Below are 26,651 nucleotides of genomic sequence, written 5' to 3'. Positions count from 1 at the left end.
AATTGTCAGCTCCACCAAAGTTAGCATCTCGTAAAATAATTCTTCATCTTTTAGACATAATTCATCAGTGAAACAGAAACACCTACGGCGATATTTGTTATTTGTTACTATGGTTACGTTTTTATTTCATTTCAACGTGTAGTTTAGGTTTACTAGTAGATTTGTTTAGACATTCGAAGCACAAACAGAACTCAAAAATGCACATTCTCTAAAAAGCAGCAGCGTTCATAATAAAATTAATAATTAAATAAAGAGATTAGTATAATATATTTGATATAAATTCCGTTTCAAATTAACGGAAATGCATTATTTTTGTGGGATATTATTTTTCGTTGTTTTCGTGGGTTAACCGATCCACGAAGTTAAGATCCCAAACGGCTTATTATGCCCAACGTCTATGTTTTAACCCAATTATTGTAGGCTTGAACGGGATTAATATCCAGCTTATTCACTCGCACATTCTGCGTTTGTTTCGCAAAATCAGATAAACACCCAGATACTGCGCACAGAGGAGTTCATTCCACTGTGTACTTCGCTTACACTTGACATCTCCTGTAAAAGCGTATGCAGTTAAGCTTTATCGATGCCGATACCTTCGTTTAGATAGTATATCACGGGTTAGCTCTAAATGTGAACACCCTTCATGCCCAGCAAATTATGTTTTTCAGGGATTTGTATTTTAAACATGCAACACGCGGCGGATCAAATACAATAAATAAAATTAACAGATAACGACGTGTGATCAACAACTAATTGAAATATATTAACTTTTATTATAGGGGAAAATACTAGTAATTTGTATGTGTTTTTTTCTGTTTAACATGATAACTTTATATCTAGATGTTACCAAATCGATTTTATTTTGTTAAATTCGTTGACACATTTTCTACCATACTTTTATCACGTTGCATAGTTGTTAAACCTAAATCATGCACACTTTACTGGCATTAATTATAACCTATAATATTCGCACCTTCTCTAATTGGTGTCGATAAAGTTACGAGTGTCGTCAGTATTGCCTTGATGGCAATTAAATAATTATATAAGACTAATTGGAAATTGCCTTCAAACACTCTGTTTTGATCATTCAGTCACACAAATCTGTAGGTAATCACTGAATAACAGCGTACTAGTTAATTTAATGCAATAAATATGCTGGTTGCAATCACCACATAACACACAATGGACTATTCAATTTGCTATTTATCGCGTGTAGGTATTACCAACACATATCAAAATTGACCAAAGAAAATTCTTAATTTTGTTTGCAAATATAAGTAATCAACTTATTTACTTATGAAACAAACAACGCAATGTAATGTCGACGATTATACATGAGTTTATTGTAATACATATACACAAGCGAACATAGATGTAATGTAACATGAAAGAAATAAGCCAGCGCTAGCACTGGTCGTGGACATTATTATTTGTTACATTATTTATTTGATGTTATACATACGCCAATGTTTGATATCCGTATTAATCTACTGTTTTAATAATAAACGACGGCTTAAACAATCAAAATACGCTTGAATATTTACAAACAAAGACATGCATTAATATTTGCTGAAAAAGCTACTTTTTTTTTAAAGAAAATAGTTTGACAAAATAATAAAACAGCACACCATAAAACATCAGAAAAGGTACTAGGAAGGCACCGTATTGAAAGCCGAATATGTCCAGAACAAGGCCTTTTAACTTAAACTTCTTGTTTTATTATAAACTCTTGTATGTTGAATGATTCTTATTTTAAATTCTTCAAGTTTTCATAAGACACGTTATCTTATTGTCCCCTACCGGTCTCCTACCGGTTTCACCGGAGGGGACTTATGGTCTGCGCTCTGTTTGTCAATCAGTCACACTTTTCTGGAGCCTGCGATAATTTTAAAAGTTATTACTTTTGTTCATGAAACTTGACACGTGGATAGATGGCAGTATGGACATTATGCACGTCATTTCAGATTGTTCCTACGTCAAAAATTCTGGTTGCTATGGCAACAAATAGACTATAAATACTGCTGAAAATGGTGGTTTTATGGATCATGCGATAACTTTAAAAGTTCTTCATATTTTTTCATAAAACTTGAAATATTGATAGATGGCAATATGGACATTATGCACGTCAATTCATTTTGTTCCTACGTCAAAAATTCTGGTTGCTATGGCAACACATAAAAAAATAATCTGACAATGGTGGAATTTCTGATAATGGTGGAACCGGTAGGGGACATATATTGCTTGGCAATAGTCTTGTTTGACATTGTTTTCATTTGTTCGAGTGTATATATTAAGAGTTAAAACCGCTTGAAAATTTGAAGAAAATACAAATTCAGCACATATTTTTCAAACATATACACATGCATCATGTGTCAACCTAAGTGTTGCATTATTACAATAATGCGTCAACATATAACACTTTCTTGTTTAAAAGTAAAACTATGTATTGACAAGGCAATAACCGTTATTTTTCAAAAGTTTGTTGATTAGTGGTGCGTATCGCAATTTTACGAAGAAAACAAGTATTTCTCATTTTTTGAAGAGCATTTGCAATATTGTTAATTTAAGTAGTTCAAGTATCGGTTGAATATTGATGAAAAATGTTAAGCTTTACAAAGTTCAGCATAAGTGAAATGCATTTTATTGCAACAAGGAAGAAAACATACGACTTCTGTGGTGCTCTCACCCTCTAATTCGCATTGGAAGAGTCGACATTCTAAATATTGTAACATCATGTTTTATTTTTAACGAAGTGAGTCTTTCAATTATATGACGACTTTAAAACTTTATTTCTGTAGCTCAGCGACAAACCATTAAATAAGACCCTTTAATTTATCGAAAACTAGTAAATGGTTGGGTATTGTTATTCAATTGTTGGCTTTATGCACGAGTGCGTGGGTGTGTTATCGTTTGTTGTCATTTTCAAGTTTAGCATTTTCTCAAACTTTCAGGTAACACGTTTTAAACATTTTAACATTTTGTGTGTGCTTAAAAAAAGTCATAAGCAAATAACATATATACATTGGCTCAATTCATAAAACCATACAAAATATTTAATATACATGTGTACAAATATAATTAAGAAATTTCATTACCAAAATCTGTTTATCATGGAAACATATTTAAAAACGGCCATCCTTACACATTTACATACTATGCAATAGTTAGTACTTTCACTTTTCACGTCCATTAGGAACATACGCAAAGGTCAGCGATCAATATAGTTCATAATTAGTATATTTCGGATTGGTCAATAAGAAAGTTGCCTTTGAAGGTCTCCATTTGTCGTTTGATTAAATGTATTCTTTCTTTTGTGGCATTAAATTCTTGATGTACCTCTGCGGCAGATCTTGTTTCTGCTGTGATAATTAGAATAAGCATTCTGTTTGAGGCTATTTTGGCTGGAACAGTGTCATTGAACATGTCATTGATATGACGCCTCAATCTTGACATGTATCGACTGTGAACCATTTCGTTTAATTTCTCCGTGTTGAAATGTTCTTTTAATATTTCTTCAATCCATTCTTCAATGAAGTTAGCAGACTTTTTGCAGAACTTTTTTATCTTCATTTTATCTGTTATATAGTCAACGCCAATTTTTATAGGCATACCTACACCAATCACAATGACTCCAAGAGGCATCCACAGAGGCGATGTTAATCCTAGCGCTATTTTTGCACCAGTTGAATATTTCTTTATTTTCTCAAAGCGTTTTGAACTCTCTGGTTCTGAATCTATATAAATATAAGGGCATTAATGTATTTTTAAAATAAGTTGAATATTATTTCACCCATAATCAGAATCCTTGTTTCTGTTAAACCATGATTGTAATATAAATCGGTTCAGGTAATTTACGATAACAGATTCATAATCAAAATACTGAGAGTACTAGTGTGACGATGCTTTTGAAAGGGATGGATATAAAAGCATCAATTTAAGTTTGCATCACCACAATTGTGTAGGTAGGTACGAAAATTCGGGTACGAAAATAAATTTGAGTACAAAAAGAATGTCAAAAAAAAAAATTTGGATACGAAAAAAAAATTGGTACGACAAAAAATTTGGGTACGAACACAATTTGGGTACGTACAAAAAATGGGTACGAAAAAAAATTAGGTACGAAAAAAATAAGGTACCAAAAATCTTGGGTACAAACAAACAATTGGGCGTACGGGGAAGTAGTACCCGTGTGGAACTTGACTCATTCAGCGAAACTGGGATGCGGGTTACATTCTTAATCAAATCTAAAAATAACTACATTTGGGGTTTTCCCAGCGTCACAGCGTTTGAAGTGCTGCCTGGCAGTTTCTTGTCTGGTTCCTCTCCCGAACCTCTCGATAAATTTGAAAGAGGACGGAAACCATGCTGCCTTTACCCTTATCAATGATAATCAGCGAGGTTTGCCGATTGAGAATATTTAGCTAACTCAATCGGGCTGGCTCGGTCTTTAACATAGGTCGCCATCGTGAAGAATGTTTTCATGGTATGATAACTAAGACTTGCTGCTTCGCTAAAGCAGCATCGTTAAAAACAGTATGAAAACGGTGCATTATCGATCGGATATTCACGACAAGGGGTTATAATATAGTTTAACAAACCTAGTAGTGTGCTGGACTGTCGACCTAGCAAATCTAATGTCACCTTTTGCAAATCGTCTTCCATCATTTTGAATTCTTTTTTGAACTCAGATTCGATTTTGTTTTGAGCTTTTTTTATAAGGTGGCGTTCCTCTTCCAAAGAATCCAATGACTGATATGCAGCAGCATGTATTTTGTTTTTCACCGCAAGTTCGATTTTATCGAATGTTTTCTCATCATACGATTGGTTTTCACGAAGAATTTTTTCCTTAATGTGTGACTTTTCTGCTAGTAAATGCGAAGCAAACGCCTTGGTAATAATCTTACATTCCATTGCGCATTGGTCTAAAAGTTTTGTTTTTACCTGGAAAGATTGAGTATTTGAACATTAGCAATTTCATTGTTTTGCATAATCATTAAGCGATGTATGGAATCCATGTACACCCGGCTAAAAGCAAAGTCGTCAACATTTTTAATTGACCACTTAAATGATCTTGACTTCTGAATAACGTGGGTTACACATTTGTTGAAGCAATTTGTATTCGTTTTTTCAAAGGGATAAATTTACATAATACATCGGGACATAGTATCAAATTCTTAATTGATGTGTGAATTTAAACGGCCACCGGAAAAACTTTGCGAAACCGAAATTTCGCAAACTTAAGTACCCTTTTTCTTGAAGGTTTGCTTATTTGTGATAAAGTATAAGATAAAAGTCTAACTTGTGATTAATAATTGGTTATTTTTGCTTGTTAAATGCGTTTTCTTCACTATGAACTTTATTTGCAAAGTTGGGGTTCCCATGGGATTTTCGTAATATCCCATGGGATTTTTCATTATCCCATGGGAATTTTGGTTTCTCCCATGGGATTTTTCTCCAGCTTTTTTTATGGGAGAAAAAATCCCATGGGATTTTCAAAAACATAAAACACGTTCGTTTGTGCTTAGTTATCGATTTTAAGCATTGTTAAAGCATTTGTGCTTATTTTCGTTCAATTTACTTTGATAGAAAAAAAATCCCATTTTTTTATGGGAAAAAAAAATCCCATGGGATTTTTTTCTGATTTTTAGAGATTTATTCATGTAACCTTCAGAAACACTACCTTTTAACAAATGATGAGCATTTCTCGCGATTTCAACGCGTTAAATCGTGTTTTAAAATAATAAAAAAATCCCATGGGATTTTTTTGTCCCATGGGATTTTTTTGTCCCATGGGATTTTTTTCCCATGGGATTTTTTTTTCCAATGGGATTTTTTTTAAGGTATAAGTTTCTAAAAGCTATATAATAATAATAATTATAATAATAATAATAATAATAATAATAATAATAATAATAATAATAATAATAATAATAATAATAACAATACTCGTGCTCAATATGATGAATTTGTACTTTTAAGCGACTAACATTTTTATTCGAGCCGATCGTCGAGTCCGAATGGTGAGTATAAGAGCAATTTACCAGTACAAATAAATCTCACTTGTGAAGAGAACGCTACCGTACTATAAAATAATCTTGATAATAAGTCATATCATTTCTCGACAGAAAATGAAAACAGTATCCATATTGATGTCAGCAATGTCCCCTGCTATGATAAATATTGACAAAATGAAAAACCTTGACAATAATTCCGTGTCGAATACGCATTATATTATAGCAATCAAATTCATATAAGCATTGATAAGATAATATGCGAAAATGGGTCTTATGTCAAATACGGCAAGCGTAGCTCCATTCCATAATGTCCGGTATTAAGTCACGTTAAGTTTCGTGGTCGAATTATAGCATAATAATCATTTTCACATTACGCGAATCATATGAGTTTCCCTACATATATTGTGTTAAAATTTATGTTACACTAATGTGCGATGATGAAAAGGGGATTTCGGTAATTCTACATTCGCCCGCCTAGTACCGAAATCCCCATATTTACGCCTTAAAGGGTCAATAGGTCATCGGTATGAATGGTTTTTGACTTCACATGAATGTTAAGGTGCAAAAAAATGATATTAATTTTAATTATTAAGCACTCTTGACAGCATTAAGTTGCCTCTCAGTAGGGATTTCGGTAATTCTACACTAGAACTTAAACGCGCGCCGGGTACCGAAATCCTGCTGTACAAACCTTCAAGTGTCAACAAAATTATTATAGTGTTTTTTTTCATTAGCAACCAGTGACATGTATTATCTCCCATTCGGTTACTTCTTTTGGAAAATAATTAGCGGGGATTTCGGTACTGCTACATTCGTACGCCCAGAGCCGAAATCACCCATGTTTACGCCAATCCCCCATATTACGCCTTAAAGGGTCTATATGTCATTATGTTTGGGTTTTGGCTTTGCATTAATGTTGAGTTGTACACAATCATATTAGTGTTAATCATTTAAACACTCTTATCAGAATATTTTTTCCATTATTAAATAGTTTATTAATGTGAAAAATGTGTAAACGAATGTAAAAAAGGTAAAATGTACATTTAAAACATTGGTTACACAAAAGTATATGTAAATATAACATGACATAGTAATAATAAGTCTTCAGAAAGTATTTTCCAAACAAATCTTATGAAACAAATGATATCGTACTACCTTATTTACAATATGCTATACACTTTTGCAATTTAGTTATCAATGTTTAATCAAAGCATAAATCAGGATAATATGTTGCCTCTTAGCGGGGATTTCGGTAATTCTTAACAAGCACATAAACCCGCGCCGGTACCGAAATCCCCGCTGTACAAACCTTCAAGTGTAAAAAAATACTGATTTAGGTTTAAATAAAGGGAACAATAGTATTTTCGGCCACCAAAAAGCACTTCCGCGTCAACAAAACGATTGAAATTATGTCAGAAACACAGCTTTTCATTGTATATATTGCAATACACCATCGGCCGCCGAGAGCGGAATACTGCGCTTGGCCGCTAAACAATGTGGATTGCATCAAATTAAATGTCAATTTTCGATTTTATTACAAAAATAAACACTGCCTTTTTATAAATATGTCAAGCACGTACACTTAACAAAAAAATCGATATATATTTATGTAATGTAGAAAAGTAAAGCGCTTTATATATAACAATGTTTTATAATGTCTCTCTGGTTGAGAAAAAAAACTAAACAAAACCATGTAGAACATATATGTTTTCATAATTAAAAAAAAATATTTAATGATGCAGGTGATGTTTTATAATTGATATAAGTTCACGTGTCATTGAACGAGTTAAGGGAGAGATGCGAATTAAATTACACATAATTAAAAAATGATACTATACTGTCAGCTTGATTTATAAATTGTGTTCCATCGCGCCAATATATTCATTGTTCCATGAAATTGTGTATAAAAGCAAAACGATTGAAATTATGTCAGAAATCCTGCTTTTCACATGAAATGATCTCTAACACTTTGTTTATTCCAATCAGGTAAATAACAAATACAATAATATGGGAAGTCTATACTGTGTATTAGAAACTTGTTGTGGTGATCCCTATCTTATCCGCTCAATACACATCCACCTGGCTACTGTACAGAAAAAATTAGATTTACTTCCAAAATAACTGATTTCATTAATTGCTAACTTGTTGTCTACATTTTAAATTAACAACGATAATGGATCAACATCACCGTTGCACAATTATTAAGTTCACAGTGATCTGTACTTTAAATAGATAGCCTAATTAAAGACGGTGCTAATAAAGAACAAAGCGTGAATGTGGATATTAAGAAATTAGATCCTTTTTTGCATGACACTGGCAGTATATCATTTTATCTTATATAAATAAGCCACATTTAAGACATGGATAAAATTAAAATAAGACACATTTGCATCTTTCATTTCTTGAAAAAAAAATAAGCACGCAGTCACATATAAATAAGATACATTGAAGACACAGAAAAAAATAAATAAGACACATTTGCATCTTTCACTAAATTTTCTTAAAAAAACATGTGAAACTGATGAAAAACATTTATTACTGGCACATTATTCTAAAAGTCGACTGACAACTTAAGTTCAAAGAGGGATTTACAATTAAATAAGATCCATTTTCGCATGATGCTGGTTGTAGAGCAAGCAATACATTTCTTACTGACACATTATTCTAAAAGTCGACAGGCAACATAAATTCAAAGAGGGAACCACAATTAAATAAGATCAATTTTCGCATGATACTGGTTGTATAGCAAGTAGTCACATATTAATTACAGCTTGCATTAGTTGCAATAATTTTGTTAAGTGCGCGTGCTTCTGAACATTGCGTTAAGCGAGAGTGTTGTCATTTTGTTAGTTTTATATTTTGGTATTATGTATGATTATTGCTTGTTTTGAATTTGAAATAAACGCTTTCTGGCAAATAAGCATCGTCTTAATTGTAATACAAATAATGAACATTTGACATACAAAATGTCCAATAACATACCGGCAACAACATTATATATATGTTAATTTCTGTGCATGTTTATACCGAAATTATAGCCGACATCGGCAGTTAGGGAAATTTAGTGACACACTTTAACACATCAAACATGCATGATAGTTCTTTTTTCATATGATATTCCCCTGGTTGCTTACCGGTGTATTGGTGCAGTTGATAACCCCGCCGGGACTACAGTAGGGTGCTAATACACACGTGTATCGTGTTCAATACAATCGTCTTTATTTTAATACAAATAATGAACATTTGACATACAAAATGTCCAATAACATATCGGCATTAACATTATATATATGTTAATTTCTTTGCATGTTTATACCGAAATTATAGCCGACATCGGCAGTTAGGGAAATTTTGTGACACACTCTAACAAATCAAACATGCATGATAGTTCTTTTTTCATATGATATTCCCCTGGTTGCTTACCGGTGTATTGGTGCAGTTGATTACCCCGCCGGGACTACAGTAGGGTGCTAATACACACGTGTATCGTGTTCAATACCCGATCCATGCTACAACGTGTAAGAACGGGAATTTCGGTAATTCTACCTTTTTAAGCTTGCGCACCTCTAATGGGCACATATCCAAATATAATTTAATTAATTATTTTCCTAATCAGCATCATTTCACTAAACTACATGCAAATTTGTAGGTAGCTTTCCATGCTTAAAAAAAAATAAACCGATTTTTTCAAAACCACCCTCACGCTCGGCTTTTGTCCAGTTTATTTTCACCCCTGGGGTATATAAAAGTTCCATAATTCATTCAAATTTCCAAATATGGGCATGCAGTTGGTGTGTACAGATGCAGTAAAGGTGTTTAAAGTTTAAACAAGATGAAATAAGTATTCTTTTACAGACATTTATTTTTTACAAATTTTAATCTATGGAATAGCGCCATGAAATGTAAGTGATTTCAGCCAAGTAAAAATTGGGTCGGTTAAAAACAAAGTGTCATAAAATTCAAAATAGTATCATTTAAGTTATATTTTAAACTAAGTTTTTATAGAAACACTATATACAGCAAAAATACCAAAAAATAGACAGATTTACCGTTTACTGTTTGAAATAAAAATAAAAATGCAACATGCATCATTCGTATTTTCAGCAGTAAATTAATCAATTTAGCCATAACGTTGTTTTAATTTTAAAATTGAAGGATGTGCATACAATTTTCAACATATTTAACAATAAACATAGCTTATGTGCTATATTAAATCAAATTACGTTAGAAAAGAAATAAAACGCGTCGCAAAAAGTATGCGATGTCGGCAGGAATCGAACCTGCGCGGGAAAATCCCAAAAGATTTCAATGTCATCGCCTTACCCACTCGGCCACGACACTTTACATCTGTGTAACCTTAAATTAGATATATATAAGTAAACAGGTAAAAAGGCTCGCTCGATCTTTGAAGAAATCGCGAAATCGTATTTTTCAGATGATAATTGGATCAAAGTCAATATTTATAGTGAAAATAATGTAATCTAAATGAATAAGTTAAACATATATCAAAATTCGAAGTTTGAAAAAAATAAAATGCATCTCTCGGAAATAAGCGATCATTTAAGATCGGCAATGGCTTATGTATGAAGTATGAAGTGAAAGGACAGTTGAAAGTTTCCATTTTGCACGTTAATGATTCTGATAATATGGTGACAAAGGCAGCAGTCCTATTTAGTATTGTGTTTGACCGGAGAGTAGCGTGATCTGTGTCGGTGTTGGGCGCTCTGAGGGCGCAATCCGGCTACATAGGTACATAGAAACCTCTTGTGGCTATAGTCCATGGATCGGGTTCGGCAGACAGGGAACATGTAAATTTTTATATGTATGTTTTATATCTTAATTACCTAAACGTATATTTATCCTGGTTACTTATTTACTGAGGTATGAGTTAGTCGCAATGATTGTAGATACGTTGTACTATATTTAGTAAGTATTTGGAGGACGAGTGGCACGGGCACGCGCTTTATTATCACTTATGCAAGGAACGCGTTTTGTTTATATACGTATTTTTGATATTCCGATAGGTTTAAGGGAGGTAACTTATTCAAGTAAAACGCGATATTTTTTGCGATGCCTTTTTATAACTCTTGTTTAATTAATTACATACGAATATACAGCTACATTTAAGATGATTTTTACCAGAAAAAAATTTCGGAGAAAGATATATTGAGATTTTGATATTCCATAGAATGCGAGTCTCCATATATATTTTCTATTGCAGGGGAGGTAATTAAAAATTTTTAAAGTCTCCGAATTGGTCTTTGTTGTATCTATTTACGTTTATTTTCAAGCTTATGGCGATTAAAAAATTAATTATTATTAGTATATGCTCGCATGGATATTGGTACGGATATATCATGTTCATATAAATGTTACTACATCCATTTCATTCATCATTCAGGTCGGGCTACACAAATCTCGTGAAGAGGCCAGTAGGACCTGTAAACAAACTCTCATACACACACTCTTCACTCATCGTGGCGCTCTCGCATGTCTGAGGCGATATATAAGATCGATGTCATATATAATACTGTATTCGCTGGTATTTTCGGTTGATATGTTTGATTGCTTAGGACGCAATGAATATAGTGTATTTATATTTAATCGAAGTGAGCTCATTGTTGTTTCTGGCGGTATTCAATTTCTGGTAATAGTTTCGCGATTAAAGACGTCGGTTCTCGGTTAGGTGTGGAATGTTCTTATTTGTTAATGTGCCAAGTGCTTAAAGGCGGTTTATCGCACTTTATTAGTCGGCGTTTCAAGAGAATGGGTAATAAATGCAAATCAGTAGGTGCTTAGAAGACTTAAGTACGGCAAGAACCACAACTCACTCTGCTAGGAACGATTACCACTGCCTGTCTGCAGCAGACGACAAATGATTCTGCTCTAGCAGTGAATGTATATACCAGCTTGTAAACGCCATTGGCCAGTCTAGTGTTTATCATTAAAATATGCACATATTGGCTGCTTTCATGGAAAACGAGGCTTAATGCACGTCAAATAAGATTAGCCTGTGCACAATGATAAGCATATGCAATGCGAACAAGCTTATCAAGGACGACAACAGCGAACAACTAAAGTGCCTTCAGCGCTTTGATTTATAATATACATTATGTCCTATGTTATATGGCGTATAGCTACTAATATATGTGTGTATAAAATATGTTAACCGTCTTTATTTTTTAAATAAATGAAATCATACTGAAACTCTACGAATTGAGGATTTACATGTTTTTATGAGCTGTCAAAGATTATTACAAACAACAATTATTAACTTTTTTAATGCAGACACTTTAAAAGACTGTGGGTGCGGACCCAGGATCCTGCGATAAATCAAACGGAAAGGTACTTTAGGTACTTAAGCTACGTTGAAGAAACTCGGACATTGTTGACGCCCTGTCTTCAATAAATACCGTTTTTGAGTGAGGTTAAACTTACAAATGTATTTGTTAGCCAATTGACGTGTATCGTGGTATTTTGAAATTATTTTTAAAATAACTGGGCTAAGCATTGGTTTCGGTAGAAAAGTACTGCAACAATTTCGCTAGATTTGAACACATTTTAACACTCCGCATTATGATATTTTGATTCAATTTTTCATATTTATACCAAGTGAGTTTTCATTTGACCGCCTTGCGGATACAGATCCATTAGCATGTGCTTGTGTATTATAATAACAATTAATGAGTTAATTAACTACTTACAGTATCGTTATTTTCATCAACATCATCGTTATCAACGTTATCATGATCATCATCATCAACATAATCATCATCTCATCATTATCATCATCATTATCATCATCATCATCATCATCATCATCATCATCATCATCATCATCATCATCATCATCATCATCATCATCATCATCATCATCATCATCATCATCATCGTCATCATCATCGTCATCATCATCGTCATCATCATCATCATCATCATCATCATCATCATCATCATCATCATCATCATCATCATCATCGTCGTCGTCGTCGTCGCCCTCGTCCTCGTCCTGCTCCTCCGCCTCCACCGCATCATCAGCAGCAGCATCGTCATCAGCAACAGCAGCAGCATTATCGTCACTATCACCAACAACATCGTTATGGTCGTCATCGTCGTGATCATCATCATCAGTGTCATCATCATCATCATCATCATCATCGTCATTGTTATCGTCGTTGTTCTCCTCCTCGTCGTCGTCATCGTCATCATCGTCGTCATCGTCATTCTCATCATGAACAATTTCAACAACCGTAAAACCTATCGCTCAGCTCATTTTTGCAGTGAATTCGGATGTTATATCAAATCTTTTTGATTAATAGAGTTTGCTGCTTAATGTATTAATAACTAAATAATAATGTTGATAATATTATTTATCCGTTTAAGATGCAGTATTTGACCAAGTCAATTTGTCGCTTAAAGTAGTCATTACACATTCAATCCAAAAAGCGTTACGAGTTGCTATTGAAACTATAATCGCATTCCGATAAAAATGGTGTCTGTATTAGGGCCTGTTTAATTTCTACGCTTAATTGCAATTCATAAAAATATTTTTAAGGGTACCGGTATATCTAGACACACTCTGTTATCCAAACAATCCTTGTGATCATAAACAAATAAACAATGAAATATAAATAAAATTAGATGATAAAAAATGGTATCTTCCTTTTTGCTGTTGCTAGTTATCAACAGAGTAGAAAAACTTTTAAATATAAATTATATTCAATTCATAGCACGCTTAAAGATTTGAAGTTTATCTAAATCTATAAGCACAAACATATTTATGTTTGTTAATACAAAGCTGTAGCAGTTTTCTGATTGCGCTTGAAACGATGTGATTGTTGTTGTTGCATTAATAGTATCATTAGTTGTATTTCCAGATTAGGTATTCCACCATACATTTTGTTTTTAATCAGATGTCTTATAATTGGCATTGCAATATTTCAATAACGAGTAATCAACACAATTGACTTTATGTATTTTTAATTGTTTATCCATATTATCATTAACACTTGAGGGAAAAATAAGCTGTGTCATTTTTTATTTTTTATTTTACTTATGGTTCAGACAACTCTGCTTTTACTATATGCCGTAATAATTATAAGTTTCCGTTCACTTAAAGATATTGTTTTTCGTGTTGGAAAATTTAAATACGAAAAATATTTAGAGACAAGTGTGTTATGTTTGTTTGTCAATTATTTAATTGAAGTAGAAATAATACATCAGTGTACATCATTTTATTGTGTTGTTCCCTTCGTTCTTTACTTTAAAAATACAACTTAACAGCTTTGCAATCAACTGAAATAATATATAAAAAGTAAAAACAATAAACGTTTGGCTTTCTTAATACGATATCATTTCAAACGCTGTTGGAAGGAACCATTGCTTATTAGAGGTTTACAAGGTAATTTACCCAAGTACGCAAATGTAATGGTCGATTGCCCTTAGGCATGATTCTGTTTTATTACTTTAATCCGGTTGTAAAAATGCATGACCGAAGGGTCATCAGATAAGCAAAAACAGGGTCAAAATCTGATAAAATAGCGCTGTTTAACTGACTGTACGAAAATCCGTATGTCCGAAAATTTAGAATCATGAAAACATAAATATTTTGGCTTAAAAAGGAAATGTAAAAAAATTTAGAACGTAAGAGAAAATACGGTGGTTTTATGGTGTTTAAATCGATTAGAAATAGCAAAACCTAAAGACATTATCTCAAGTGTGATTTTCAAAAGATTTTATATGAATGTACACACACGGTAAAACTAGTCTATTAAAATGAAATACCTTCATTGGTTCTCATGTTTTTAATATTTATTAAACATAGGTATTTGTGAACACTTGTTGTTATATAATATTGAAATGTACACGCATACTGAACATAAAATCATTAGCATAACGGCTAAGTTGGTTTTTACTAAGATTGCAATAGTGTTTATTTTATTATTATGAATCTTATGAGGATAATTTTGAAAGTATGACACAGAGTATCTGAAGAAGATATATACATAATCACATATGTTGTTGTTGTTGTGGTTATTGTTTCAATATTTTTATGAGTATCATACATTCAATGACGAATAGCTATTAATTTGTCATACAAACACCATAATTATTATTGGATTGCGGAGATTAAACAAATCGATTCCCTAGTAACTGATATAACTGATACATTTTTTGAGCGACAATTTGAAACTAAATCTAGTATTATTTAAATTTGATTATTTTAATTGCAGACTTTTTTTATTAACCCCAATTAATATGTACGCAACGTTTCTTTTATTTAAATCGCTGAGTACGAAGTATCACGCTATTTTTTAATTAATTGACAGTGATCTTTAATGTATGTCATAATATACATTGAAATCAATCTTAATTAAAGCTTGAGCGGTTGGTTTGTAATAAGTTTTGTAAATGTTGCTGTAGGATATGTATGCACAATAAATACTAACGCTCTGGCATATTGTGATGGTGATATGATTATATATTGCACAATGAATATGTGATGATGTTCTTGTGATAATATTGAGGCTATAATTAGTTTTTGAATTAAGCTAGCTAATTTCAAATAAGATACAAACACATCCCAATCCTAAAATTATCAGTAAGTTATAGTATTGTTTGCCTCTAGGCGCATAATTAATTGAAGGCCTAGTTTATCTGTTAATCCTCGCCCCATGTGGTGTCCCAGTGGGTACACTGATATTAATACACGATGTATTGGTCCACAATTAAATCTCTTATAAAAACATGTCTCTCAGGTGACTGAAAAATGGCTGTGTAGATACAACAAATACTACTACAACGGAGACTAAGATAACACATGTTACAATTAATTTGTCTTCCTTGCGTTCTTCTTATACGACAAACACTTCTAAAATAAAAAAGCAAAAAGCCGCTACTGCTACTGCTTCGGCTACTCTTACTGCTACTGCTACTGCTACTGCTGCCGCTGCCGCTGCCACTGCCACTGCCGCTGCCACTGCCGCTGCCACTGCCGCTGCCGCTGCCACTGCCACTGCCGCTGCCACTGCCGCTGCCAGTGCTGCTGCTGCTGCTGCTACTGATAGTGCTACTGCTACTGCCACTGCCACTGCCGCTGCCACTGTCGCTGCTGCTGCTGCTTTTGCTGCTGTTGCTGCTGCTACTGTTACTGCTACTGATACGGCTACTGCTACTGCTACTTCTACTGCTACTGCTACTGATTCTGCTACTGCTACTGCTGCTGCTGCTGCTGCTACTGCTGCTGCTGCTGCTACTGCTACTATTGATAATAATTCTCCTTCTACTTCTCTTTCTAATATTGCTAGCGATGCTTCATAATTTATTTTTAAATGTATCATTTTGTTAAAACAGGAAAGAACTGTTATATATAATTTCTTAAAGGGATCTTTTCACGCTTTGGTAAATTGACAAAATTGAAAAAAGTTGTTTCAGATTCGTAAGTTTTCGTTTTAGTTATGATATTTGTGAGGAAACAGTAATACTGAACATTAACCATGCTCTAATATAGCCATTATATGCATCTTTTGATGATTTTAAAACCTAAAAATTATAAAGCGTTGCAACGCGAAACGATTGAATAATTTGGAGAGTTCTGTTTTTGTCGTTAAATTTTGTGAAACTACGAAGATTGCTTATATAAGGTATAAAATACGTCGAGAATGTGTACTCGGCGGAATAGCTCAGTAGGCTTAAGCGTTTATACTACAGGACTCTGCCAGGACTCCAGGGGTCACTGGTTCGAACCCTGCTCCGGGCAATGTACATTTCCTTTTTTTTAATTTTTTTTTCTTGATTTTTTACTGGAGCTTTTATGATCCAATGTTTACATTTATCAATATAAAGCATTTAATGAATAAGTTAAAAAAAAATGCCAAAATCTGTGAAAAGGCCCCTTTAAAGGTGTAAAGAATCTAAACTTTTCTGCGATTAAAGTTTTATTTAACTGGATTAGTATAGGCCACATAACAGACGCTATTGTACTGATTTGTACTAAACAACATTTTGTCATAATCAACAGTTTTAACATGCCGCAGTTTCCTTGGAAGTTAACCTTTGATTGGAGTTATGTATAAAACATTAACAAGGTATTTGTTGACAGTTTGTCCTGTCACAATTATATATTAGTTGAGCCAAACGTGTGATAAAGATCCCTTTTGGGGTGGCGATAAATACTATTTATATTGTTCAACAGTGGGAGACTGAGAAAACATATGTTACAATTAATTTGTCTACTTTGCCTGCTTCTTCTTTATATATTTTTGTTGCTAATCGTTTAAGTTTAGTTTTAGTTAAGTAGGTATATCAATTTACATTTTTTGATAGATATTTATTTGGATAGTAATAGTATGTTTTATTTGACTTGACATCATTGAACCGGTTTATTCATTGATAAGATCGGGATCTCCACAGGTGTTTAATCTCGATTGTTAGGTGGGGAGAAGGGTCCGAATGATAATGTTGTCGTCGGCTTACGAATCACATTTCACAAGTTTTAGACAAATATGCATACGTTATAAACCTAATTTAAGTATTACATAGATAATAACTTATCTTTATTTTGATGAACTACGTTTAAGGTACAAAACTATAATTATCTATGTGTTGTGTGCCGCATACATACCATCTTGCTTTTTTAAATTTGATCACAACGGTCCGAAGTCACAAAACATTCATTATGCATGGTTGCTAAAGCACAGTGTATACTAACTAACCTATGTTTATTGTTGTTTGCTAGGGTTATTATTATTATGTTTTATTTTTTTTTATTTTTTTTTTTTTTTGGGGGGGGGGGGGGGCTTTTATAGAAGATTTCAACTAGTCCTTCAATTAACGAAAAAAAATATTGGTATAGGAAATATAAAAGAGTAATAGACAGCTTCATTCATGCTGTTCTATTATGGTGTTTTAACGCATATAATTATGTATGGTTGATGAAGCACATTGTATGCTACCGATGTTTATTGTTGTTTGATGATGATGTTAAGTTGGTGTTGCTGTTGTTGTTAATGATGATGATGAGGAGGAGGAGGAGGAAGAAGAAGAAGAAGATGATGATGATGATGATGATGATGATGATGATGATGATGATGATGATGATGATGGTGGTGGTGGTAGTAGTGACGACGACGACGATGATGATGATTTTGATTATGATAATGAGATTTGAATTAAATTAATGCGCAAAGATTTTTCTTTTTAGCGGCCAAGTGCAGATATCTGCGCTCGGCCGCTGTAAGGGTTATGTAATATTTGCAATCTACATAGGAGTCAATAGCAGATACCAAGCACCATATGCTTATGAGAAACAAAAGCAAAATATTGACAATCGCTGAAATCTCGAATATGACTTAATCATTTTATTAAATGAAAACCGGTAACTATTTTAAACGGTTATTATATTGCAACAACTTAGCGGTGTTTATCCAAAAGACCATTGTTATAATTACAGGGACGTCAATAGGCCAAACTATTCAGGAAATATGATTTGAGTCGTCAAGGATAGATTTTGAGATCAATGTACGTCCGATGAGATTTAAAGGGAGTTGGAGGCGTAGGGACATATTCGTTCGAGTACGCGATCATTTGAGAACAAATTATGTTGAAGCTTTATCGGAATTCCGGAAATTTGCGATCGGTACCGATTTGTCCTGGTTCTTTTTATTGATTCTGATAAGTTAGCGGCCGGCACGGACATGAATATTAACTGACGAAAACATCTTCGCTACTTTCCGAAAATCTTCGACATGTTGCAAATATCCGTAATATTCCGCATTGTACTCACCAGAAATTGCAACTAGAAAGACTACAATAAATCAATTAGCTACGGCTCGGGCGGGGATTTACCTTTTATCCCTGTAAGGGACCTAATGCCCCAGACTACCGGCTATTTTTTCCGGAATTCGAACTTGATACACTTGATATCCCTGAATTAAATATTTATATCCGCAATTTTGATCTCTAGAGTGCTGACTGTTAGTATTGTATTTGACTGGAATGACTGTCGATTATGTGTTTTTAAGATTAAAACAAGCTAACGAAGAACTTTGTGTTTGCTTTTTTGTACGCTTTCTTTTTAAAAATGTATTGTCCGCCACGGACGCAACAATTGACCAAATGTACCAGATTGTGGTCTCTTTAAAGTGCTATATTTTTACTGCCGTGATATCTTTAACAAACTACACATTATTGATCGTGGACGTTTTATATTCTTATTGAATTTGTTTCCCCAAAATATGCTCTTCTATTAGTAGATGTTTAGGTGACGATGTTCTAATTATAGATCTTACACGGCCAAGAAACACTAGATAGGTCTTTGCCAAAGAGAGCTGTTGGATATCGTGAATGCGTTCAATGTGGCCTGTTTATTTCAGAAAGCTATGTGCAATGTTTTATGGGGATTTCTATCAAATTGCCAATTGCAAAATTTGATTTAATTCATTCGGACCTACAAGCGGGAAACTTCTTCATTAAAATTCAATGGGCTTTTAAGAAGTTCGTTGAAAGGCCAAATTTGACGTTAAACAGCAACGCCGAAAAAATTGCTACTCAGTCTTATTTATCACTTTTTTTGTAAGATTTACCAGTAGACGTTCTTCAGTGAAATTAAGCAAACACACAGTGCCGACAAATATGGAAGGGTATTTAGGTAAAAATTACATCCTTCTTTGTGACTGTGTCATGATTCTTGATGGTACTTTCAATTAGTATATAGACACCTTTTCATGCTTGATGACACTTACATCTTGCCTGATGTCCAATGTCTATTTACATTCTGCTTAATGGTATCATGCATGTGTACAGATGCAACATTCTTGTTCGTTAATTGCATGCTGCATATGTGTATGTTGGTTTGTGCATAGAGACTTGTGCAATAGGCGCAGTGCATAATGGAATCAAATATTAATGCGTTTAATAAATTAACGCGATGGTAAGATGTGAGTTTCACCCAAGCACAAAGCAACATTACTATCATGCATGATACAATGATGTCAATTGACAGTCATTCCGAAATGCTACGGAGGACTACGGAAATTTACGGCGTATAACGGAAATTTTATGTTATAGGAGAAGTTGCGCACCTTTGTAAGATATTTGCTACTGAACCGAAATTAACCGCGTGTTTGTAGACTTAACTTTTTTTTGGTTAATGACTAACCATAATTTTTGTACAGTAATTTACCTTCAATAACCAAAGAAAGTCTATGGATATATTTCAATATATGCTACTAATGCATGTATGCAGAGCTCCAGATAAGACGCTTAAAGTCGTAAAAAATTGAATTAAATTTAGTAAAAAAGTAGACTTAAATTCTGTGCGTACGGTTACACATTGGAAAAATAAAATAAGAATTCAAAATGTGTGATCATGCGTAAAACTCAATATCAATGCATATAATGTAAACATTTTATCAATGAGTTCCCACTCGTCTAGGCCCTCATTACAATTATGAAATCAACAGCACTTTAACGTTATTATGAATAACAGACCATCTTTACAACAGTCGAAAAGCCGAACGTTTTCCATTATCTGGTCCTTTTATCGCAAAAAAGTCTGCTGTAACCCGGCAATTGTCATGAGCTCTTCTTAGACTATAAACCTAAATGCGGATGTGCCAAAAATTATATTTACATGAAAAAAAAGAATTAATAATAGACTTTAAGGCTGGATTAGTATAGAGTGTAAACCAAGATTTTGCTGAAAAAGTTATCTGGAACTTTGAATGTATGTTGAGAGGAAATCGATTACATAATTTCAAATTTACTAGAGTACTTTTATATTGCACCACATAAAATGCTTTTAAAACTATAATATTGAAGTGCACATATAAACTTTATTATAGATGGGTAGGTATTTCGTATCAATCTCTTTCACATATGAAAGAGCTGTTGGTCATGCTGCTCTAAGTACATATAGATGCATGACACAATTTAGATTAAGCAAAATAAACACTAGGTATTTGCCAAGAGTCAAATATATACGAGCAGTAAGAGCGTAATCGTGCACAGCGAGACTTACTCATGTAGAATTGAAACTCTTATTGCTTTCTTTCGAAATAATTTCATGTGTCCGATCTAATATGCAATATGCCCGGTGTTTTTTTTGCGGATTAATGTTCCGTTTAGATCCATAATTAACGAATGCCTCAATATTTTCAAAAATTAACACCGGAATAATGTTCACCGACATTTTTTTCATACAGATTGGGTATAAATATTATAGAGCTTAACAAAAAATACATTAAGCCCTGTTCTCCGGCACACGTGCTGGACACAGGTGGTTAGCGTGTGGCTATGATAATAATTAGTGAAAACATCTTTTTGAATGATAAATAATCATATTAAAACGAAAAATCAAATTTTCTATAAAAAAAATCACTACCGTTTTATATATAACAAGGTATCCAACTCGAAATCATCCGAAAACGGGGTGCATCGTTTTGAGCAGCCATTACTAAATTAATTTTGCAGCGATTTTCATGACCCGGTCTTATTCAACGCAGAAATGAATTTCCTTTTAGGAAATGTATATATATTGTTATATTTCTACACATGCTGGGTCAAATTTTAAGAAATAAAGCTATACATAATTCGCTTGACCCAGTTGTGATCGATCAGACCCGTATTTATGAATGAAATCTCCAGTTGTAAAGACACAACTCCGCATTGGAGCAATGAAATCACTCTTGTGTTAAAATGTCAGTTGGTTGAAATGTATGTAAACAAAGGTTTGAAAATGCGCTGGACAGTTAGTTTTGATGCATAATTCTACGGCAAGCACGGTAAGAATGTTTTTTTCATACGTTTTATTGAATTATGGTATCGAGGTTCGTGAACTTTGCAGGGAAAATGCCCATTTCCCCGTGAAGATTTCAGTCATGAATACTGTCTGATCGATCACAGCTGGGTCACGCGAGTTGTGTATCGTGTTATTTCTTAAAAGTTGACCCAGTATTTGTAAAAATATTGCAAGACATATACATTTCCAGAAAGGAAATTTATTTCTGCGTTGAATAAGACCAAGATCGTGAAAATCGCTGCAAAATTGATGAAGTAATGGCTGTTTAAAACGATGCATCCCGTTTTCGGATGATTTCGAGTTGGATACCTTGTTGAATATATATTTAACTTATTTTTTTTAAGAAAAGTTGATTTTTCGTTATAATATGATTACTTATCATTCCAAAATATGTTTTCACTAACTAGAATTATAGCCACACGCTAACCACCTGTAGCTGGACACTTTTAAAAAACACTATACAAATTCAAGTACTTATGCACTTAATTGATTGTAAACAATGACGGTTGAAATCCGTGCGTGGGAATTTTTCTGGTAACCAAGAGCGACGTCAACGTTCATGACAAACCTGTTTATATGACATTTATTTATTGATTTTTTCCAACTTGATTGAAAATTATGTTTTATGATATTTTAATACATGTAGATGAAGTAGTTGTTTTCTCAACGAGGAGTACCAATAGTTGTACAGTACTAGACACGAGTACTTGTAACTTTCAGGTTTCTCTGTATTCCACAGACATTATATAGTCATAAAATGATAAATATGTGTTTATTGAAATTGTAATTATAGCATGGTAAACAGACTAAAGAAATCTGAAAGTTTCACGCACAGGTCTGTGGCAATGGGGGTTTGGGCTACTTTATAAATATGAGGTCGATATGCAATGCACATCGGTAGATTACGTCTACTGTAATTATTTGGACTAGGGAAGGGCCACAATTCCAACACATCAGCCCCGTTATGTTCTTAATAAAATACATGTATAATTTCTTGAGTGCCAATTGCATCTTACAAATATCAAAAACATTCACGGCAGTCAATTCATTGTGTAAACTTACTGGTCTTCATGGCAATAATGAATGTATTTAGTTTAATGGAGATTATATAACGAAGGGAACTAATTCAGCTTATTCAGTTTACTAGTCAAAATGATTCGGATGTTTTCGCTTTTTTTTCCGAAAAGTAATTTATTCAACATACGGAAATAAACGCGCGCCACCTGATGTCATAATTTAGTAACTTGCATTCTGCTACTGCCTGTTGCTAACTGCCGTTGTTAATGACCGCTTAGTGGCAAAACCGATTAGCCACTGGTTTCAGGAATAATGAACACACAAACATTGGATAGTCACCAAGCAGGTTGAAACAATCATCAAGTATAACCGATAGAGAACAAGCATGTTGGAACTGTCATGAAGCATGTTAGAATAAACATCACGCATAATGTAAATATTATTCATGAATGATGTAATGTTGCAGCAATCATCAAGTATAAACGAATAGACAACAAGCATGTTGGGAATTGTCATAAAGCAAATTAGAATAAGCATCAGTCATAATGTAAATATTCACACGAATGATGTAACTTTTACCTAAATATCCTTCCATAGACATGTGTTGTTACTAAAATAGACATAGAGATTTGAGCAAATGGAGTGACCTAATCATACTGTGCTTTAGCAGTATTACGGAATACCGTTAGTGCCATCGTGGTTACACATTAAAATCCAGAGGGCGAGAACGCGAGAACGCGATAGTACGATGGCGACAATGTGACAATACGATGATGACAGGGTGACAATACGATGGCGACAATGCGATAGTACGATGGCGACAATGCGAGAACGCGATAATACGATGACGACAATCAGACAGTGCGATGACGACAGTGCGACAATACGATGGCGACAGTGAGATAGTACGATGGCGACAATACTACAGTTCGATAGTGCGATAATACGATGACGACAGTGCGAAAATACGATGACGACAGTGCGACAATACGATGGCGATAGCCGACAGTGCGATAGTACGATGGTGCCATTGCGATAACGCGATAGTATGATGGCGGCAATTCGAAAATGCGATGGCGACAGTGCGGACAATACGATGGCGACAATGCGATAGAACGATGGCGACATTGCGATGATACCACGGCGACAGTACGATATGACTATCGCATTGTCGCCCCCGTACTATCGCACTGCCGCCATTGTATTGTCGCACTGTCGCATTGTCGTCATCGTACTAGCGCGTTTTTTGCAATCGTACGAAACGCATTGTCGCCATCGTATTGTCGCACTGTCGTCATCGTACTTTCGCGTTCTCGCATTCTCGCCCTCTGGATTTTAATGAGTAACCACGGTGGCCCTAACGGTATTTTGTACAGTTAAAGTGCGTAAATCTGGTTTGGAATAACAATTTATATGCCGAAAACAGATGTTGAAAACCCGACTTTGTTTTATAAGTAGTAGTCTAAATATACAATGAGTTTTCGAGCATTAAATAAACATATTAAAATAAAATTCATGTTCGTATCAGTTGAAGTTTCTCGTTAATAGTAGAAGCAAAGAACACAACAAAACGATGATTGGGCTTACTAATTTGAGGCAAGAAAAAACACATCGCGCTATTATATATACATATAACGCGCATCCGCAAAGTTCGAGCGCCCGTCTCGGTGCCGTCATTTCCGGTAAAAGTTTCGCACAGGAGCTACCGAGTTTGGATATGAGACCACGAATCATGGCTTGACTTACTATATCAGTCAGCGTAGTACCTGACCAGACTGCGCGGTTGGACAAGCTAGGATGGACCAACTTTGGGCCGCATATGACATAAGACCCATTTTCGCATGACGGCGGGTCATCTGACCTTTATAATGTGTATATAGCTTTGAATGGAATTGCACATAGTTTTTGGCATGGACTTATTGTTATGTTAATGTGTTGCACGCTTTCAAAAGCAGAGGGCATATATAAGATCAATATACTACGGAGTTCATTTTCTGTTGCAAAATGAAATGCAATAAAGATTGTTACTCAGCGGTGTGTACAGTATGACAGCGTTGTCTGTCTGCGATGCATTAATACTGGTTCTAAGCTGGCATACTCACCAATTGGACTCAACCATCTGCTCGAACAAGAAATGATAAGTTCTACTAGCATAAACCTTTAATTGTAACTCATTTTAAAAATATTCATGTTATTTATATTATTCAATTTATTATTCAAAATTATAATTATTATTTCCTTATTGTTGTTTTTCGCATTAAGAAACTTATTCGGTTTACGAAACTGAAAAATCCCATTGGAAAAAATCCCATGGGAGAAAAAATCCCATGGGATTTAAAAATCCCATGGGATTTAAAAATCCATGGGATTTTTTTTTTTTTTTTTAAACACGACCTAAACGCATTAAATATCGTAGTTGTTCATCATTTCATAAAATATGATGTTTATGAAAGTTTCATGAATAAATCTCTCAAAATAAGAAAAAAATCCCATGGGATTTTTTCTCCCATTTTAAAATGGGATTTTTTTATTACTATATATTTTTATATATAATTGGCATAAAACCAATATACAGTCCTTAAATAACGTAAAATACTTGCAAACGCAAATAAACACGTTTTTTAAAATGTTCAAAATCCCATGGGATTTTTCTCCCATTTGCAAATTATGGGAGAAAAAAATCCCATGGGAGAAAAAATCCATGGGAAAATCGAAAATCCATGGGAAAATGCAAAAATCCCATGGGAACCCCAACTTTGCTTATAAATTTCATAGTGAAGAAAACGCGTTTTTTGAGTGAAAATAACCAATTATTAATCAACGATAAGACTTTTATCGCATACAATGTCTCAAAGTAGCAAATCTTTAAGAAAAAGGGTACTTAAGTTTGCGAAATTTCGGTTTCGCAAAGTTTTTCCGGTGGCCGTTTTTATTTAAACTTACATTATGTTAAATGAGTGTTATAACCACAAGGACAAATACCTTTTCTGACTCCATACTAAGTGACCTCAATTGTTCCATCACGCTGACCTCAAGAAGTTGCTTGGATGTGTGATCTTCACTTGCTTGATAACTTCGGGCATCACAATAAATCAACATCCGGTTTTAAAACTGTATCAAGCCACCTGAATATATTAATGGACAGCATGAATGTTGGGACGGTAAATATTCGAACGTATTTTTCTGGAAGCCACACATTATAAAAAGGTTATTATCAAATTATGCATGCATATCTATAAATAATTCTATAAACGTTTCTTGTTAGACACAATTCCTGCAAGTTTTGTTCGAAATTGAATGAAGCGTAAATTGTGATTTATTCCCACAAAAGATGTTTGACGTGTTTGATTTTCTTTTCAGGGTACTTTATTACATGTTGACTGACAAAGTGATCCAATACCTTCTGAACAGCCGGCCTTAAAAATACTCGGCTTAGAGGAAGTATTATATATATAGTATCGACAATATTAATATTTCTATATATTATTAAACCAGTAAACTGAAGCTGAAAATGAACAGTCTGTTGACTTTGTCTGTGTCAGTGTCCAGACTGCTATAAGGCGATTGCTAAAAGCGGCCACATGACTGCCATAAGGTGAATGTTAAAAGCGCCATCGTTAATGAAAATGTTCAAAATTAGATTTAAGAGATTTAATAAGCGAAAAAACAGTCGATTGCATCAAGACATGCCGCAATACTCAAGTACTTAGGAATAAATATGACATAGTTTACACGATAAACACAAAGTACATGTTATACAGACTATGTGAAGGTTTGGTATGTAACAACATATTAAGATAGGGTAATCATTTGTATACTAA

General features: G+C 33.9%; 1 protein-coding gene across 1 annotated transcript; it reads right to left on the bottom strand.

Annotated features, from left to right (window-relative positions):
* Positions 1-1,321: 1,321 nt before the first annotated feature.
* Positions 1,322-25,956, bottom strand: LOC127851042 (uncharacterized). The gene is made up of 3 exons (XM_052384503.1): positions 25,813-25,956; positions 4,599-4,941; positions 1,322-3,734 (listed from the first exon to the last, which is right to left on the bottom strand). Exons 1-3 carry the CDS (start codon positions 25,927-25,929, stop codon positions 3,232-3,234), a joined length of 963 nt encoding a protein of 320 aa, XP_052240463.1. The 5' UTR covers positions 25,930-25,956; the 3' UTR covers positions 1,322-3,231.
* Between the last annotated feature and the right edge of the window lie 695 nt (positions 25,957-26,651).

The sequence above is a fragment of the Dreissena polymorpha genome, chromosome 11, assembly GCF_020536995.1.
Source record: "Dreissena polymorpha isolate Duluth1 chromosome 11, UMN_Dpol_1.0, whole genome shotgun sequence".
Taxonomy (NCBI): Eukaryota; Metazoa; Mollusca; class Bivalvia; order Myida; family Dreissenidae; genus Dreissena; species Dreissena polymorpha.
This window is presented reverse-complemented; position numbering and strand designations above follow the sequence as displayed.